Raw genomic sequence first — 16,922 nt, 5'->3', positions numbered from 1 at the left:
TAAATGTAATTAATGTACTTTGTCAGCTGCGCGTGATTTTTTTCATTCAAGCATATTAATATTGGATATCAAATGTCGTACGTCGGAAATCAGACTCAGTGTGAATCTAGCATTAAGCTTCTCTCTAGTCACAGTCTCAGTTGGTTTCTGAACGGCATTTGGGTGGTCGGGTGCTCTCCGGTATAGTTTCTGAACGCAATCAGGCGAGCGATGTAAGGCATTTATTGGTGTGTACGTGATAGGTGAAGGTGCAGTGCAATTCGATGAAGTCGTATTATCGTGCAAACTGTCAAATTGATCTGATATAATAAAATCCGGAACATGCCATTGTAATCAATATATAGATAAAACACGAGGACGCATTCCATTAAAAATGGTAGGTTTATCAGTTCTCTTAACGCTGTATAATGAAGATAACCTCATGCAAAGTATGGAGCATTGTGTGCAAAGAAACTTTAGAAGTAAGCTCTAGAATACGCAGTTTGTTTGACTTTACTGCGTCAGCATGTTTTTCAAACTCAATTCATCTGCGAGAAAACATTTGGCAGTATTTACATTTTACAGGTGTAGGAAAAGTTGTCATATGGTGCCAATTGGATTGTACTGTACTTCATCTCTCTGTGTTTTATTTGATTTTTTTCAACATTTTTTATGTATTAGTTTCAATTTATCAACATTATTAATTTGGCATGATAATGTGTGATCAGTGTTTCGGCAAATTTCTTTTTGCACAAGAAGATGCAACTCGCAAAGATGATTCTTAAAAAAAAAAGCAATGTTTTTGTGACATACTCATGTTATTACACATGCAATTCTATGACATACTTCTATATTTTAAAACGAATAACGTCTGTAAGAGCTATAGTATCATACATATGTTATTCTAATTATATTATATAGCTTCCACTTGTAGGATTAAAGAGGATCATGGTAAAGCGGATTGATGGCATATTAATGATGTGCTTGTGAATAGAATACTAGTACCATGTGTGGCATTGTAGCCGTCAACTTTTCCGCCACTTAGATTCTTATTAGCTTTACATCCTTTTGAAAACGGCAAAATATTTTTCTTGTGTAAAATTAGATTATCATGATGCCATGGAGAAGTTTCCACTGAAGGGTACAGCGTCTTTAAATTCTCCAATTACTCACTCAAATGCAAATGCTGTTACAACATATCATTCGGTTGATGCAAAGGTATGTCGTTACTTTCAATCTGCATCTTCTTGTATATATGTAATCTTAAGTCCAAACCCTTTCTAATGAATAATTATTATTTTATTTAATAATCTTGGGTGTTGTTGTAAGTCTTTTATGTATATATATATATTGCATATATTAGTGATAGAAGTTTTTTTTAATATTGATAAATATTTCTTAATATTTATCTCTGGTTGCTGTTAATTGATAAATTAATTTTACATTAATACAAATTTTAGTACAAAATATATGTAATACATTTTACATTACTAAAATGCAGGCGCCGCGGAAGGCGCCGAGGTGGCAGAGGGGGCTACGTCCCCCCTGAAATTTTTCTGTTTTCTTCAAATATTTCATGACTGAAAATATGGAGCATCAAATATTTACATCGAAAGTCGAAAAATAAGTTTTTTTTTTCTTTTTTTGTCTTCTTTTTTCTGACTATTTACTCGTTCAATTGAAGTACACTATATAACGAAGAAAATTAAGCGCATTAAGTTAATTAGAACAAAAAATCTGTGCATATTTTTCGCACATTTATACTACTGAGTGGCCTACTATATGGTGTTTGAATGGAGTTACATACATATACATATATTATGAATGTATTATGTATCCCCTTTATAAATTTTGCCCCCTCGGATGAAAAATACTTCCGCGGTGCCCGCTAAAATGACATTTTTCTAAGATTTAACTACATAGTGTAAATGCTAAAAAAAACTAGCCTTTTAAGAAAATATAGAATTTATAAATATAGCTGATCTTGCGATTTCCAGAACATAAAATATGGTGACACCAGTAATACAGAAGATGTACGATTACGCACTGGCACTATAAGACGTGAGACAAATTTAAGTAGCGACGACGACATGTTGGATATCAATCACCACACATCTCATCACTCGGATAACGTGTTATCAGATTGTGTTCGCATTGATGATGCATCTTCCCATAGTAAGTTGTTCAAGCAATTTTTATAATTTTATGCACGCATTGTTCAGTATCAAACATAGACTTTTTATTTTTTTTTTAGCAAACGTTGTAAAGTGTACAAGAAGTTTTACAAAGCTAGGCATAAGCCCATTAGCGTAATTTTGTTGTTAAATTTGATAGTTTTATATCTGTTGGTTCGATATATATATCCTAGCTTGAAATACCATTATACATTATCTCTTCCTGCTGAAGAAGTTTGAGAGGTGTGTCTTGATTTGTGCATCCAGTCTCTGACGTCTATCCTGTGATACCAGTTGAACAATTGAATCAAATTTAATACTCAAGGCATATCGTAGTAGCAAAATGTGTAAGTTAACACAAATAATGCCAACTAAAGTAATTAATAAAAAAATTAAAATATAGATACAAAAGAGAGATACTTGTGATGTAAATATATTGGTTTTTTAAACCAGCTTGCTAAAATTATTTCTAATTTAATAAAAACACTATTTTATTAAAAATGGGCAAGTTTTAAATGTACATTTTTTATCTATTTAATGAAATAATAATTTACACACATTTATCCTCCAGTCAATTATAATGAAAAATTGAAATTTATTTTTGTTTATGAAAATATTTGAAAGATTTTATTATAGTTTTCTCATTTTTCTCTTTTTTTTAAATACACATTTCACATTTTATGATCTATCGTACATGTAGAAATTATTGTAAATAAATTATTACATAAAAGAAATATTTATTATTCTTTATAATTGTCTCACTTATGATATTATAAAGTTTTTTTGCGTAGAATTATTCAAATGTATAATTCTCAAAAGTTTTCTCGCACGTTGTAAGTAAAATATTTATTCTCTTAATGAAATTGTGTGATCCATTTTATTAGTTTCAGTTGATTCCGATGATATACCCGGCATTGGGCAGTATGATGACTTTCATACCATCGATTGGCAGCGTGATATCGCACGAGATCGAATGCGACATCGTTATATCGTGAAGAAGAAGCACGATTCTATTTGGGGTCTGATAAAAGGAGCTCACGACGCGTGGTCCGGATGGCTATGCGTTTTACTAGTCGGACTTTTCACGGGAGTGGCAGCTGGTGTTATAGATATTGGCGCTTCCTGGATGACAGATCTGAAATTTGGCATCTGTCCACAAGCTTTCTGGCTAAATAAAGAGCAGTGTTGTTGGAGTTATAATGAAACTACGTTTGACGGTGGAAATTGTTCACAGGTAGATAGGATGCTTGATGCTTGATGCTCTATAAACTTGACACAATTTTGAAGCTGCGTGCTTCAAATTTTTTCTTCACTCGATTGACGTGTTTAACATATAACATTTTTTTCACAGTGGTGGACGTGGCCCGAAGTATTCAATCAATCAAAAGAGGGTGCAGGGCCTTACACTATTTCATACTTATTTTATACAGCATGGGCCCTTCTGTTTGCAGCACTCTCTGCGTCTCTAGTGAGAATGTTTGCACCCTATGCATGTGGCTCTGGTATACCTGAGGTAAATCTATTAAATTTTTTTTAAATAAATTTTATAAATACATAAATATTATTGCATTTTAATATGTTTTAATATTTATTCTAATTCTATTTACATACTTTCTCTTTCTCAGATAAAAACTATTTTGAGTGGTTTTATTATCCGTGGATATCTCGGTAAATGGACGCTGATCATCAAGTCAGTAGGTCTGATTCTTTCTGTATCAGCAGGCTTAAGCTTGGGAAAGGAAGGTCCCATGGTCCACATTGCATGTTGTATAGGAAATATATTTTCTTATCTATTCCCGAAGTATGGTAGAAATGAAGCGAAAAAGAGAGAAATCTTATCTGCAGCTGCCGCGGCAGGAGTTTCTGTTGCTTTTGGAGCTCCGATTGGTGGTGTTCTATTCAGCTTAGAAGAGGTATTATATATTATATATTAATTAAAAGAAATTAGATAACATAATTTTGTTTTAGGGTCCTTATTGTTTTATTTAAATTATTGCACATGGTTGTACTTATATTTTCAAGTTTTAGGCAACACACTGTACAAATGATATGTGTTTATTTTAGGTCAGCTATTATTTTCCATTGAAGACTTTATGGCGATCGTTTTTCTGCGCTTTAATAGCTGCTTTCGTGCTACGTTCCATAAATCCATTTGGAAATGAACATTCAGTATTGTTTTATGTAGAGTATAATAAACCTTGGATATTCTTTGAACTAATTCCTTTTGTAATGCTCGGTATAATTGGAGTGAGTAAAACTTTATTTACACGCAATATTTACAATTGCAAGTTATCGAATTTGCTAGAAATACACGTGTGAAATTTTTCAGGGAGTAATAGCGACATTGTTTATCAAAGCAAATTTGTTCTGGTGCCGATATCGTAAAACTTCAAAATTAGGACAATATCCCGTCACTGAGGTGTTAATCGTAACAGTGGTAACAGCGGTAATAGGATATCCCAATCCGTACACAAGGATGAATACCAGTCAACTCATTTACTTGTTGTTTAGTCAGTGCGGCGTATCAAACGCGGATATGTTATGGTGAGTAAAAAGATATATCGGCGATATATCATGACCACATTAAAAACTGGAATGTAAAATAATCGAGAAAATCAAGTATCATTACGCATTAACGTAGTGTAACGTACGTATGAAATTTTCTGCCCGACAGCGATTACAATAGGAACTTCACCGCCGTAAAATCTGCGATTGAAATCGCCGCGGCTGGCCCAGGAGTCTACAAAGCGATATGGCTGCTCGTACTGGCGCTGATATTGAAACTCATTATGACGATATTCACGTTTGGCATGAAAGTGCCATGCGGTTTGTTTATTCCGTCCCTGTGTCTGGGAGCGATAATGGGTCGTATCGTGGGTATAGGCATGGAACAGCTTGCTTATAATTATCCACACATATGGATGTTCAGCGAGGAGTGTTCGATGGGTGTGGACTGTATAACGCCTGGGCTGTACGCGATGGTCGGAGCCGCCGCTGTTCTCGGTGGCGTGACGAGAATGACGGTCTCGTTAGTCGTCATTATGTTTGAGTTGACGGGCGGCGTGCGGTACATTGTACCTCTAATGGCCGCGGCCATGGCGAGCAAATGGGTCGGCGATGCGCTTGGAAAACAAGGCATTTACGACGCCCATATTGGTCTAAATGGATACCCGTTTCTGGACAGCAAAGATGAATTTCAGCATACAACTCTGGCGGCGGATGTCATGCAACCTAAGTGAGTAAAACGATATACATTTTGTGTATACATTTGATGATATATATATATATATATATTTTGTTTTCCTCGACTTTGTAGGCGGAACGAGGCTCTTCACGTTCTTACTCAAGATTCAATGACGGTCGAGGACGTGGAGAATTTGCTTAAAGAAACGGAGCATAACGGTTTTCCTGTTATAGTTTCTAAGGAATCTCAGTATCTCGTTGGTTTTGTTTTACGGCGAGATCTTAATCTTGCCATCGCCAATGCCAAGAGAATGATCGAGGATATTAGCAGGCAATCATTAGTCATATTTACAAACGGAAATAACATCCAAAGCCATTCGCCTCCACCTTTGAAGTTGAAGAAAATCTTAGATATGGCCCCCATCACCATCACAGATCAAACTCCTATGGAAACTGTAGTTGATATGTTTAGGAAATTAGGATTACGCCAAACTCTCGTTACACATAACGGGTAAGTGTGGAAATCATTTCTGTGCTATTGGCGTGCTCGCCGATTTCAACTAATATTGTGATCTCTCTTGCGCAGACGACTTCTAGGAGTGATTACGAAGAAAGATGTTTTGAGGCATGTGAAGCAGCTCGATAACGAGGATCCAAATTCCGTTTTATTTAATTAAACAATGCCGCTGCGACAGCCAATTTGAGAGACGCTTAATTCAATGCATAATAATAACGATATATACAGAAATAATTTATATAAATTCAATTAAAATTATGTATTTTTGCCTTCTCCGTCAATCTATCTGCACACTTAAATTATTACACTGTATGTAAGTAGAAAGAAGAATATAAGCGTGCAATAGACTTAGACTATTAAATTTGTATAATTTTTGTTTGAACAAAATAGGAATCTTAAAATTTTATTAATCCTGATCGTACTCCGATTAGAGCTGAATTTTATTTTCTGTATTGTCGATAAATGATTACTACATTGACAATTGGTGTTATAAATAATTTACTATGTGTGCATTTTTTTGCAAATTATATATATATATATATATATATATATATAATTTGCAAAATATATATAATAGTATATATAGTATATATATTATAGTATATATATATATATATATATACTATTTATACATGTAATATTGTTATAATATACAATTTTCTGAATGGCATTAAAATTACATAAATATACGTTATCTGTAATATTCTTGTAATATTAAGTTAACGATAAATATTGTTTAATTGTGTATATATATATCATAATATCTTGAACAATATTTCTCATCCTTATATACTTTAATTCCCTAAATATCTATTATATTTTTCCTTAAAATATAGAATGTAAAATTATATACACAATCTATATCTTATTTAATTTTTAATTAATTATTTAATAAGATAATTTAAGAAAATGTTAAAGTATTTATTATATATCCCGTTTTCCGAAAATAATATATAATAGAAAGTTTTTATTGCATAGAAGAATTCGGGACACATGTATATTCTTCGCTAAATTGGTCGACGCATTATAATGCGAGCTTTTAAAATAAACCTTGTCTTGTTTTTATATTAATAAATAGACACCCATGTGATTTGACTAAATATTCGTTTTCAATTCAATTTTTTTTATAATGTTATATAATAATTTAGTAAAAATTAGAACAATCACATTTTTATAAATCACATTCTACCGCGACATTACAACTGATGCAACCCGCACTAATCGTTGCATAATCGTTCTCTAAACATAGCCGATGTATCTTAGCACAGACATATGATATTTCAAGAAAGTATTTTTATGAGATAGATATATATGTGTAGCTAGATACATTTTATACATTTACATCATTTGGAAGCAGTTTAAGTAAGCATTATTTAATGCAAATTAAAAAGTTTTTAATTAAAAAATTACAATTTGTATACACAATTAATTCACATAGTTTAAAAATATAAAACATAAAATAATAGCTGTATATATAAATACAAAAAATTCAGTCTTCATACATTTTTGGAACATATCACAATACCCACCAACGTACATCTTACATACATACAAATGCAAATGCATATATATTGGTGAAAAATAATAAAAGAATATAAATGTGATATTAATGCGTGTAAATGACAACACACTTGTTATGCACTTATGACCAGTGAACGATTTTGCATTATCCTATGTATTTGATCAAATTCTGAACTAGATGATTCTTTCAATCCCAAGTCTGTTACGTGGTGGTATATATTCTTACATTTTTTTTCACTGTTTCTATTATATATCCTGTTTCTGTTATATCTATATCTCTATATGCATGTATATAGTGTATATACATTCACATACTGGATTATATATATATGTATATATCTGTATGTACGAATGTAAGCATGCATTTTGTATATACATATATATTTATATTACATAAATATACATAATGTCATATATATATGTATATATTGTATACATGTAATTATATGTATATGTGACAAATTTTGATTTAGATATACATAGTCAGCAACAATTAATAAGTATAGTATTTTTAATTTTTCTGTTTCGGCAATATCAATCCTTTTAAAGGATCAAAGCTATTTCCGTCCGGGTGAACATGTATTTGAGTAGGTTTTTTATCATCTAATCTATTTACTAATAAAAATCCGTTATCATCGATTCCCTGTATTGTACCATTTATAACATCTTTACATGGCGGCGGTGCCGATAATACCGAAACCATTGAATTCCTAACAAAAAAAAGTATACAAATGTGTATACAAACATTGTCAAAATATCAGCGTGAACAAAGTAAATTATTCGAAATTACTTACATATGCAACCAATATTCGTAATAGAGAGTCTGGAACCAAGATAGGCTTTGTTTGCTTTGTATCTCATCTATTAACTCTTCCAGTTCGTCAAATACAAATGCGAAGAATTCCTCGTATTTAATTAGTGGAGTGTTTTTCTTTTGTTTTTTATTATAAAACTTAATCAGACTATTAATACACGTTGTAGGTACGTCATTGTCGAGATTTACGCCAACACCTGAAATACGCGTTCGTACATTTACTTTGAATAAATTAAATTATTCAATATTATTATTCATAAAATTTTTATTAATATTGTCGTTGTTTGGTTTACCGATGTTGCAAATATACAATGAGTCTTCAACCGTAGTAGAAATGAACGTGCCACCAATTTTGATCTTTTTATAGGCATATATATCATTAGGCCACTTCAGTCTAAGATTAATATCCTAAAATAATAAATTATTGAATACATTAATTGATTTAACTACAATAATTACCATTTACTAAAAAATTATGTAAAGATGTGGAATTTTTGTAGAAAGTATAAGATCAAAAGAGCAATAAAAAAAGAATTATAAGAATACCTCGTATTCTGGTCTCGACTTTATAGCTGATATAACTGCTACAGTAACAACATGTTGTAGAATTGTGATACGTTTGCCGAGAAATGAATCCTTAGGAATGTGAACTTGTACGGTAAACATAGCACAACCTTTTGGACTAAGCCACGTATTACCGGCTCGTCCTAAAAAAAGATCAGTGATTATAATTTTTCTGCATGTACATACAACAAATAAACATGAAAAAAAAAATGGAAATAATACCGATTCCTTTTGTTTGCTGTCGTGCGATGACCGCCAAACCGTGTTCGAGTTTGGTGCCAGTTACATCCATAGACGACGTTAGGACATCCGAGAATATTACTAAACGACCTATTTTCTCTGTGTGGAGATTCTAGAACAATGTTTAATTCTCATTAAATTTAGTCCTAAGTGTTGAAAACTATATATATATATATATATATATATCTTCCTTTTTAAAATTAATTAAATTAATTTAACTATGTTGATAGTTATATGTAATGCAACAAATAAAATAAACTGCTAAATGTGCACAAAGTATAATAGTAAAACTTACATCAAAATATGATACGGTATTGAATCCAATTGGACACATATACATCAAAACGGGAAGAAAAGTACATGATGCAGGTACATTTGCTGCTCTGGCATGGCAAAACCGGACGCTTAATTTCGGCATTTTTAACACATAATCCGGTATAAATTTACTCTTCAAATTTTTCAGCATTTCTCTTTTTTTCTACAAATATAACAAGATGCTTACACTTTCAGAATGTAATAAATTGTAAAATCTTTAAATGCTAATTATATCTGTAACGATTGCCATTATTTTTAGGACTGTTTATTGTTAAGTATGTAGACATACCTCCACTAGGCCTAAAAAGTAAGCTGGAGTATATTTTACAGGTGGTTCATGAGTTATGTCCAACTTAAATTGGTTTTTAAACAGATGACGGACTATTTCGAAACGCGCATTGTCACTCCTTTTGAGCATAGCGATACTCGTCTCCTCGGTTGCATAATGCGTTGGATCTGTTTCTAAATGAATTTGGGAGAACACTATTTTACCGTTGGTGGTAGGTAGAGTTGCGAGCAATAAACTTGGATTGTGCCACGTTTCTTCTCTACCCAATTCTATCACACTAAATGTATGTGACTCATTTTGTTTATCCTTAACTTCAATTATCGCCGGAAGTTTTAGTTCAGAAGCTCTGAACGAAAAAAAATCGTGTCTTAAATGTTTTTTTACATCTGTAGTTAGTTCAATACTGTTTCTTTCTTTTTTTTTATAATTGCATTATTTAATAGACAGAAAAAATTTATTACCTTGCTTCTTCATTTCCTTGAGAAAAACGGGCTCGTACGGGAGACGCTTGGTAGCAAAAGATGTCGTGCACCATATCGATATTTTTAAATGTATCGTACGAAAACTTAACGAGTTTGCTTTCATACACTTCTGCAGTCTTAAATATTGGTATTAGGGTGTGCAGCATGTTGGAGCAAAGTGCAAGAAGTTTACCCCCTCGTACGACGTATTCTACAAGTTGACGAATAATTTGCGCATCAAAATTGCCGGCAGCAATAACTAAAGCGGCATCATCTTTCCAATTATTCGAGTGAGCATCGTTTGTTGATAATGTGTACACAGTATATCTAAAAGAGACAAAACAATTGTTTGAAATTAATCATTTCGTGTACAGAAAGGGTTTGTTCAAACGCGTGTTATAAAATTTAAACAACATACCTCCATGGACTTACTATATGCTCTACCAGATTCTTTACATTACGCATGTTTTCTTCACAGTCCGCATAAACAAGTATATTTGATGATCGAGGTATTCGATCGAAACTGGAATTAATATAATATTCGTATAATTATTGCATTACATTTGGATTCTATTATATATTTTTCTGCATCATAAGACTTCGTTGCGGTAATTATCGAAAGATGAGAATGGGTCATTCTAGACTTTTTAACTTATAAAATTTGTTATTTTATCGCGATCGTTAATAAAAATCGTATTCTACGTGCTTACATGAGACTTTGATAAATTTTTGCCAAATTGTTCTTGCAATCTCAGCAAAATTTTAGCCACTTAACATTTTTTCTATATAAAAAATTAATGATAATACGTTGCACAGTCGAATTTGATATTTGTTTGCTTGTAGCGACAAATACTGAGCGATCATAAACTTGAAATATATCGTGAAATGCCACGAAAAGCAATAAAATATCATAGAATATTCAATATTATGTGTTACCATATCAATGTTTCAATATTTACCGCAAGGATGCAAAATCTCCTTTATATAAGAGCCACTCTCATAATGATCAAAATAATATCTGCTTATTTTAGAATATGTATACTCACTCACTCACTTTCTCACACACACTCCCTCTCTCTCTTTCAAAAATGTACTTACATTTCTGATTCAATTGTGTCTTCCTCAGCACTAGACATACATTTCCCTGTAAATCAATTTGAAAGAAAATAATTAAAAAATATACTTGTAAATATACTGACAAATTTTACACTATGCGTAATGTTGTCTTACCGTCCGAAGATTCACCAGAGTCTTTATTTTTTGGAGACGGGGGGCGATTGTCTTCTTTTGAAGATGGGGGAGGACCATTTTCTTTTGAAGATGAAGGACCATTTTCTTCTGAAGATGGAAGAGGACCATCTTTTGAAGATGACGGGACATCATCTTCTTTTGACGATAAGGGGTCACCATCTTCTTTTGAAGATAGCGGGGCACCATCTTCTTTTGAAGATAAAGGGAGATCAACTTCTTTTAAGGGGGAACTACAAGTACTTGTACAAGTAACATTTTTCTCTTCATGTAAGTCATCACTCTTTGAAGAATCAAGTATCTTACATTCTTGCGACAGATGATTCTCTAGGCAGGGTATGTTACATGGTACAATTGATTTATCCGATGACACAACAGCTGAAAAGATAAAGCCAAAAAGTGAAATTATTGCAGTATACTATATTTCAAAATGCAAATACGATACGTACATAATACACGTATTAAATTTAAGCCGTTATTAATATAATATTGTCCTTGCATCACCGTAATTAAAAAATTTGTTATATGATCAATATCCGTCTCTAGAATAAAATATATATATGATTTATCTGTTGTGAACGATACAATTAGACCATAATCTTCCAACTGAAATAACACACAGAATTATTCACAAAGTAATAACAGTTATGTAATAATGTGTACAGAAAAGACAGCAATAAAAACTTGAATACTATACTTTTATAAAGTTTGATGAGGCCGGGGGGTAAATTTTACGCTCAGATTGTACAAGAAAGTGATATTTACGTTCAGATTCATTTGAAATCTTAAACAAATTATTTGAACGCAAGGGATGAGTCACATTTCCAAGCGGAAAAATAGACCATTGTGCTAAAGTAACGTTTTGCTAATAAAGTAATAGTATAATATTAGTCTTGCTGTATTGCATATTTATAAAAATGAGTAAAATAGTGCGTCTAATATACATACTTGAGGATATACAGTATATAATTCCCTATCTGCATGTTGCCATAATGATTCTTTAATTTCTGCATACCTCCAGTCAGAAACGGTAATACATGCAGTAGGACTTCCAACTATATCATCTGATTGCTCTAACTCAATCGATTCTTGAAATCATTGTAAAATAATATATTATTAATTTGTTTAATATGTTTTTTTTATAATAATAAATCAGTATAAAGATATAACTATTACAGATATAAAATAGATGCTTTTGGCATACATTTATATAAAACTTTCTATTGATTGCAAAAAGATGTTTGAACAAAATAAAACATTTTTTAAACACGTTATCTACAATATTTGTTAAAATATCTACAAATTATATTGGCAGACATATAACATTATTGATAAGTTATGTAACAAAATCTATGGTACATTAAACGATATTTATAATTACCTTTCTTTTCTTCTACAAGTTTATGTTGAGATACATCATAAAATAAAATGGAATACTCTTCCTCCTTCAAACTATTGAGTAATTGTTTTTTTACAGATGATATCTTCTTTGATTGCACATATGTAGCAAACATATAAATCAATGTTATCAGCATTTTCAAATGCGTTATAATTTTCAAAATCTTTTACAAGGTTGTATCTTCCATAAAAACAGTCTTTGCTTTCTTCTGAAAAATAATAATCACTCTATGTAAGAACATGTAACATAAACACATTTAAGAAAGTACAAGTCATCTTATTTATAAAATATATATCTCTTCGAAGGAGGTCATGTGAGAGAGAAATAATATTTAATTCAAATCTAAACATATACGTTTAACAAGATATGATTAAGTATAATATATTATATAATTTTGATATAATGGTGAGTTAATTATACTTAAAATTACACAATATAACATTAAAAATAAAAATGATACACACTAATACTAATAAGTATGATATTAAATTTAAATCTAGTGATTTCAAAATAAAATTATTATGAATAATTCACTAAAAAATATAAAATATCGATTAAATATTTTTATAAAAATTGTCAAGATATTTTTTCCACAAATTTTTCAATTGAAAAATATATACATTACAATTTAGATGCAACAAACAGAATGATAACTGATTCTTTTTAAGTAACGTACTCGCAAATGATATGGGAAGACAACTGTAGTCAATAAAGGCAGAAACGCTAATAACTATCCATTTGAATCAGCAAAAACTTATATGTAATACAAATCTAAAGCTACACTTCGTCCTGCAACGATCCTCCTACACCGTGATCCACTACGAAACTGATCTTGCCACGCATATAATGTGCAGTAGAATATATTATAATAGTGCGCAGAAGCAGCATCGAAGCGAAATAGCGATAGGGTTTTGCACGCAGAACGCGTTGACCGCGCGGTCAACACGACATGCTAGCCAATCAATCTTATGTTTTTACGGTAAAGCTGTAAATTGATTGGCTATCGCTTGCCACGCGGCAAGCGCGTTACGCGTTCTGTACGCAAGAGCCCGTAGTTACGAAAGATTTTGTAAACAATCAAAGAAACAAATTTGAAATTCATATTTCACATTTCAAAACGAATAAATTACGTTTGCCCTTTCAACTAGTGGAGATGATAGTTTATTCAGATTTAAATTCATATTTTACAATTTTATGTAATGGAACATTTAAAGAATATATATCTACAAAATACGTATTGTTATGATACACGCATATATTTCGTACGGTATTTGTACTTTAGTCTTTGAAAATATTCTCTGTATTAGATTTCTAAAATCATAAATAGAATTCTGTCATAAATTCTAAATCACGCATGCATTATTGATCAAATTAGATGAGCAAATTGGAAACTGGACTTGTCTCGAATCATTCTGCCGCGTTTGCAGAACAAATCTAAAAGTCCCTAGGCTTTGTCGTTCACAGCTGTTGGCTGACTGTGTTATACTCTATGGTCGTGCTCATATATTCATATGTCAAGTGATTGTTTTGAATCGTTTACTAACACGTGTGTGGTAAGATGAGTTGCACCAATTTTTGCAGAAATATTATGAAGGAAGGTCGGATGTTAAGCAAGTATTTAAGAATCACCGTCGTTAAACGTAGTTATTCAAAAGCAGCGAGCACATTTTCAGAGGGTAATGAGAATACGACACATTTCGGTTTCCAAACAGTCGAGACGAGTGAAAAGACGAAGAAAGGTAAAGACTATTCATTTCTTCTTTATTTTATTACGAAAAGTTGATAAATGTTATAAGCGAGCTAAATATTTACTTTTTACTCTGTCTTTTTGTACTTAAACAATTTTTTTTTGTTATAAGCTTGATTGTACATATTTTATTTTGAAGAAAAATGTAAGTAGTATAGTTACAAATAACTAATCTAAGTTTTGTTTTAGCAATTCACATTGCGAGTATTAAATTTGATTCATGTTTCTTTTAGTGTATGATGTATTTGAGAATGTTGCCAATTCTTATGATAAAATGAATGATGCAATGAGTATGGGTATTCATCGTGTTTGGAAGGATATTTTTATACAAGAATTAGGCCCGACCCATGGTACCCATCTCTTAGATTCCGCCGGTGGCACAGGCGACATTACATTCCGGTATATAAATTTTCTAAAGAACACACCGAATCCACATAATATACGTAGCTGTGTAACTGTGTGTGATATAAACCAACATATGCTAGATGTTGGAAAAAAGCGGGCAAGTAGGTTGAATTTATTGCCGGACAATTGTGATGTTAACTGGAAGCAGGAGAACGCGGAAAATCTTTCCTTCGAAGAGGAATCATTTACAGCCTATACAATAGCATTTGGAATAAGGAATGTGACACATATCGATAAGGTGTTTGTAACACTTATAATCTATTAATTATTCATGTCACATAAAGCTATAAGATACATTACTTTGTTATATGCTTTGTCATATGTTATATAATATGAATTTCAAAACTTGAATGCCATGTTAATTTTTGTATTCTATTACATAATAAGGTACTGTCTGAGGCGTATAGAGTCTTACAGCCAGGAGGGAGATTTTTATGTCTGGAATTTAGCCATGTCAACAATAAAACCTTAAAATGGTATGTGGTTTAAATAATATAAAATTTTCATAATATATAAAAAAACTAAACTACAACAAAACTTCTTCAAATATCTGTTTCAGGTTATATGATCAATATTCCTTTCAAATCATACCTGTGATGGGACAATTGATTGCAGGACAATGGAAACCTTATCAATATTTAGTAGAAAGCATAAGGAGATTTCCAAATCAAGAGGATTTTAAGGTAAATTTTTTTACATTTTGTTACTTTTTATAAATTATAATAATAGGTTCTAGCATTATTCAATAATTTGTTTCAATTAAATTAAAAAAAAAAATTTGTAATATAGTTCTTACTTTGAATAGTATTTATTTTTAATTTTGGCATTTTTTTCAGTATATGATCGAGACTGCAGGATTTAGAAACGTGACTTATAGAAATCTCACGTTTGGTACGGTAGCTATCCACTCGGGATTTAAATTATAAACAAGATTTGAATATAGTTTGGTGCTAAAGTACAAATGAGATAAATAGTAAAATTTTTCTCCTTAATAAGTATTACTCATTTTTCTGTTACGAAAATTGTATATTTTTCATCATTATAAAATTGTTCTAAGTAATAAATTATATAAATATTCGCGTCATGATTATTTTGTCATAATTTCGTCGCTGATTTATCAGCAGTTGTTCTCCAAAATTATATGTAATTTCTTTGTGATGTCAACGCGGTATTGCAGTAACTATTTTTCTGTATATTTGGACTACCGTTACCTGTCCAAGTGTGAAATTTGCTTGCCTACTGCGTAATCACTCTATGCCTGCAACCCGCTGTATTGCGTAAGAGTCGTGCGACTCTTGGGTGCTTCGTACTTGAGGTGATGCGACCGACGGAGCCTATCGCGATTTACGTTACTACGCATTTCTACGCGGGTCATTTCCGCGGATCGCTCTCTCGTAATTCATGGACCTGGCGGTGCAAAGAGGCACAATTCTGAGAAACGAGTTAAGTGGACAGTCAAAAGCGATTATAGCAATTTGTTTTTCAAGATTAGCCGCTTGAACTTACATAAATGTTATTGCGAATTTTAATTACAACTTGGATTAATTAATTTGCTTCAGTTACAAGGTACATTAGTGTTACAAGCGAACGACAAATGTCGCATACTCGTGTAAAATATCGAAGTATCACGAATATATGATATTTTGATTCAACGATAAAGAAAAAAAGGAGCACATTGGACGCTTTCTTCAAAGAGATATATGATCGAATTTGCATTTTGTGTCAGGGATACAAGAAATTTTAGAAAATCAAGTTATTGTATTGAAAGAATGGATTGATGGACTCGCGCTCGAAAGCACATGATTAAAATGACAGCGAGGGAAGGAAAGAGGAGACGTTACGAAAGAACAGGGAGCAAAAGATGGCAAGGAGGAAGTTTGAACGCACCGATAAGCGGCAGACGACCCAGTGGGAGAAGGTGTCGTGCCGCCGTTAACGACAACGACGGATCTCGAAGGCCGCCGTGGCAAGGGGAACTTCATTCTACGTGGCGTAATATCTACATGCGTCATGCGATGTGCTTTCTCTAGGAGGTGAAAATTCTTAACTTTCTTCGGCTATAGAAG

General features: G+C 32.0%; 3 protein-coding genes across 7 annotated transcripts; 2 read left to right on the top strand and 1 right to left on the bottom strand.

The window, feature by feature from the left end:
* Positions 1 to 218: 218 nt before the first annotated feature.
* On the top strand, positions 219 to 6,953 carry ClC-c (chloride channel protein 3). 4 transcript variants are annotated; one of them, XM_067352477.1, is made up of 11 exons: positions 219 to 376; positions 1,085 to 1,197; positions 1,977 to 2,154; positions 3,044 to 3,387; positions 3,505 to 3,666; positions 3,779 to 4,066; positions 4,218 to 4,400; positions 4,483 to 4,697; positions 4,828 to 5,388; positions 5,470 to 5,847; positions 5,923 to 6,953. In XM_067352477.1, the coding sequence occupies exons 2-11, from the start codon at positions 1,099 to 1,101 to the stop codon at positions 6,011 to 6,013; spliced, it is 2,499 nt and encodes an 832-aa protein (XP_067208578.1). In that variant the 5' UTR covers positions 219 to 376; positions 1,085 to 1,098; the 3' UTR covers positions 6,014 to 6,953. The 4 variants fall into 4 exon arrangements, with proteins under 4 accessions (XP_067208578.1, XP_012230060.1, XP_067208579.1 ...); XM_012374637.2 differs by having other exon boundaries at positions 3,038 to 3,387; XM_067352478.1 differs by lacking the exon at positions 1,085 to 1,197 and having other exon boundaries at positions 3,038 to 3,387.
* Positions 6,954 to 7,221: 268 nt separating this feature from the next.
* On the bottom strand, positions 7,222 to 13,555 carry Hcs (holocarboxylase synthetase-like protein). 2 transcript variants are annotated; one of them, XM_067352471.1, is made up of 16 exons: positions 13,381 to 13,555; positions 12,687 to 12,912; positions 12,254 to 12,393; positions 12,003 to 12,170; positions 11,755 to 11,911; positions 11,288 to 11,683; positions 11,156 to 11,201; positions 10,476 to 10,580; positions 10,058 to 10,384; positions 9,597 to 9,963; positions 9,288 to 9,470; positions 8,975 to 9,104; positions 8,735 to 8,895; positions 8,482 to 8,596; positions 8,169 to 8,385; positions 7,222 to 8,084 (listed from the first exon to the last, which is right to left on the bottom strand). In XM_067352471.1, the coding sequence occupies exons 2-16, from the start codon at positions 12,838 to 12,840 to the stop codon at positions 7,886 to 7,888; spliced, it is 2,865 nt and encodes a 954-aa protein (XP_067208572.1). In that variant the 5' UTR covers positions 12,841 to 12,912; positions 13,381 to 13,555; the 3' UTR covers positions 7,222 to 7,885. The 2 variants fall into 2 exon arrangements, with proteins under 2 accessions (XP_067208572.1, XP_067208574.1); XM_067352473.1 differs by having other exon boundaries at positions 9,597 to 9,942.
* A 625-nt stretch (positions 13,556 to 14,180) lies between these two features.
* Coq5 (ubiquinone biosynthesis protein COQ3, mitochondrial) lies at positions 14,181 to 15,943 on the top strand. Its single transcript, XM_012374146.2, has 5 exons — positions 14,181 to 14,443; positions 14,685 to 15,094; positions 15,244 to 15,332; positions 15,416 to 15,539; positions 15,693 to 15,943. The coding sequence occupies exons 1-5, from the start codon at positions 14,263 to 14,265 to the stop codon at positions 15,780 to 15,782; spliced, it is 894 nt and encodes a 297-aa protein (XP_012229569.2). The 5' UTR covers positions 14,181 to 14,262; the 3' UTR covers positions 15,783 to 15,943.
* Positions 15,944 to 16,922: the final 979 nt, after the last annotated feature.

The sequence above is a fragment of the Linepithema humile genome, chromosome 3 (genome assembly GCF_040581485.1).
Source record: "Linepithema humile isolate Giens D197 chromosome 3, Lhum_UNIL_v1.0, whole genome shotgun sequence".
Taxonomy (NCBI): domain Eukaryota; kingdom Metazoa; phylum Arthropoda; class Insecta; order Hymenoptera; family Formicidae; genus Linepithema; species Linepithema humile.
This window is presented reverse-complemented; position numbering and strand designations above follow the sequence as displayed.

Excerpts from the sequence above, each read along its gene's own strand:
- Coq5 (XM_012374146.2), top strand. The coding sequence starts at position 14,263 with ATGAGTTGCACCAATTTTTGCAGAAATATTATGAAGGAAGGTCGGATG. Across the intron at positions 14,444-14,684 it reads GAGTGAAAAGACGAAGAAAG|TGTATGATGTATTTGAGAAT; the intron begins GTAAAGACTATT and ends TGTTTCTTTTAG. Across the intron at positions 15,095-15,243 it reads ATGTGACACATATCGATAAG|GTACTGTCTGAGGCGTATAG; the intron begins GTGTTTGTAACA and ends TTACATAATAAG.
- ClC-c (XM_012374637.2), top strand. The coding sequence starts at position 1,099 with ATGGAGAAGTTTCCACTGAAGGGTACAGCGTCTTTAAATTCTCCAATT. Across the intron at positions 1,198-1,976 it reads ATCATTCGGTTGATGCAAAG|AACATAAAATATGGTGACAC; the intron begins GTATGTCGTTAC and ends TGCGATTTCCAG. Across the intron at positions 4,067-4,217 it reads TTCTATTCAGCTTAGAAGAG|GTCAGCTATTATTTTCCATT; the intron begins GTATTATATATT and ends TGTTTATTTTAG.
- Hcs (XM_067352471.1), bottom strand. The coding sequence starts at position 12,840 with ATGCTGATAACATTGATTTATATGTTTGCTACATATGTGCAATCAAAG. Across the intron at positions 11,912-12,002 it reads CCTCATCAAACTTTATAAAA|TTGGAAGATTATGGTCTAAT; the intron begins GTATAGTATTCA and ends GTGTTATTTCAG. Across the intron at positions 8,386-8,481 it reads ATTGTATATTTGCAACATCG|GTGTTGGCGTAAATCTCGAC; the intron begins GTAAACCAAACA and ends CGCGTATTTCAG.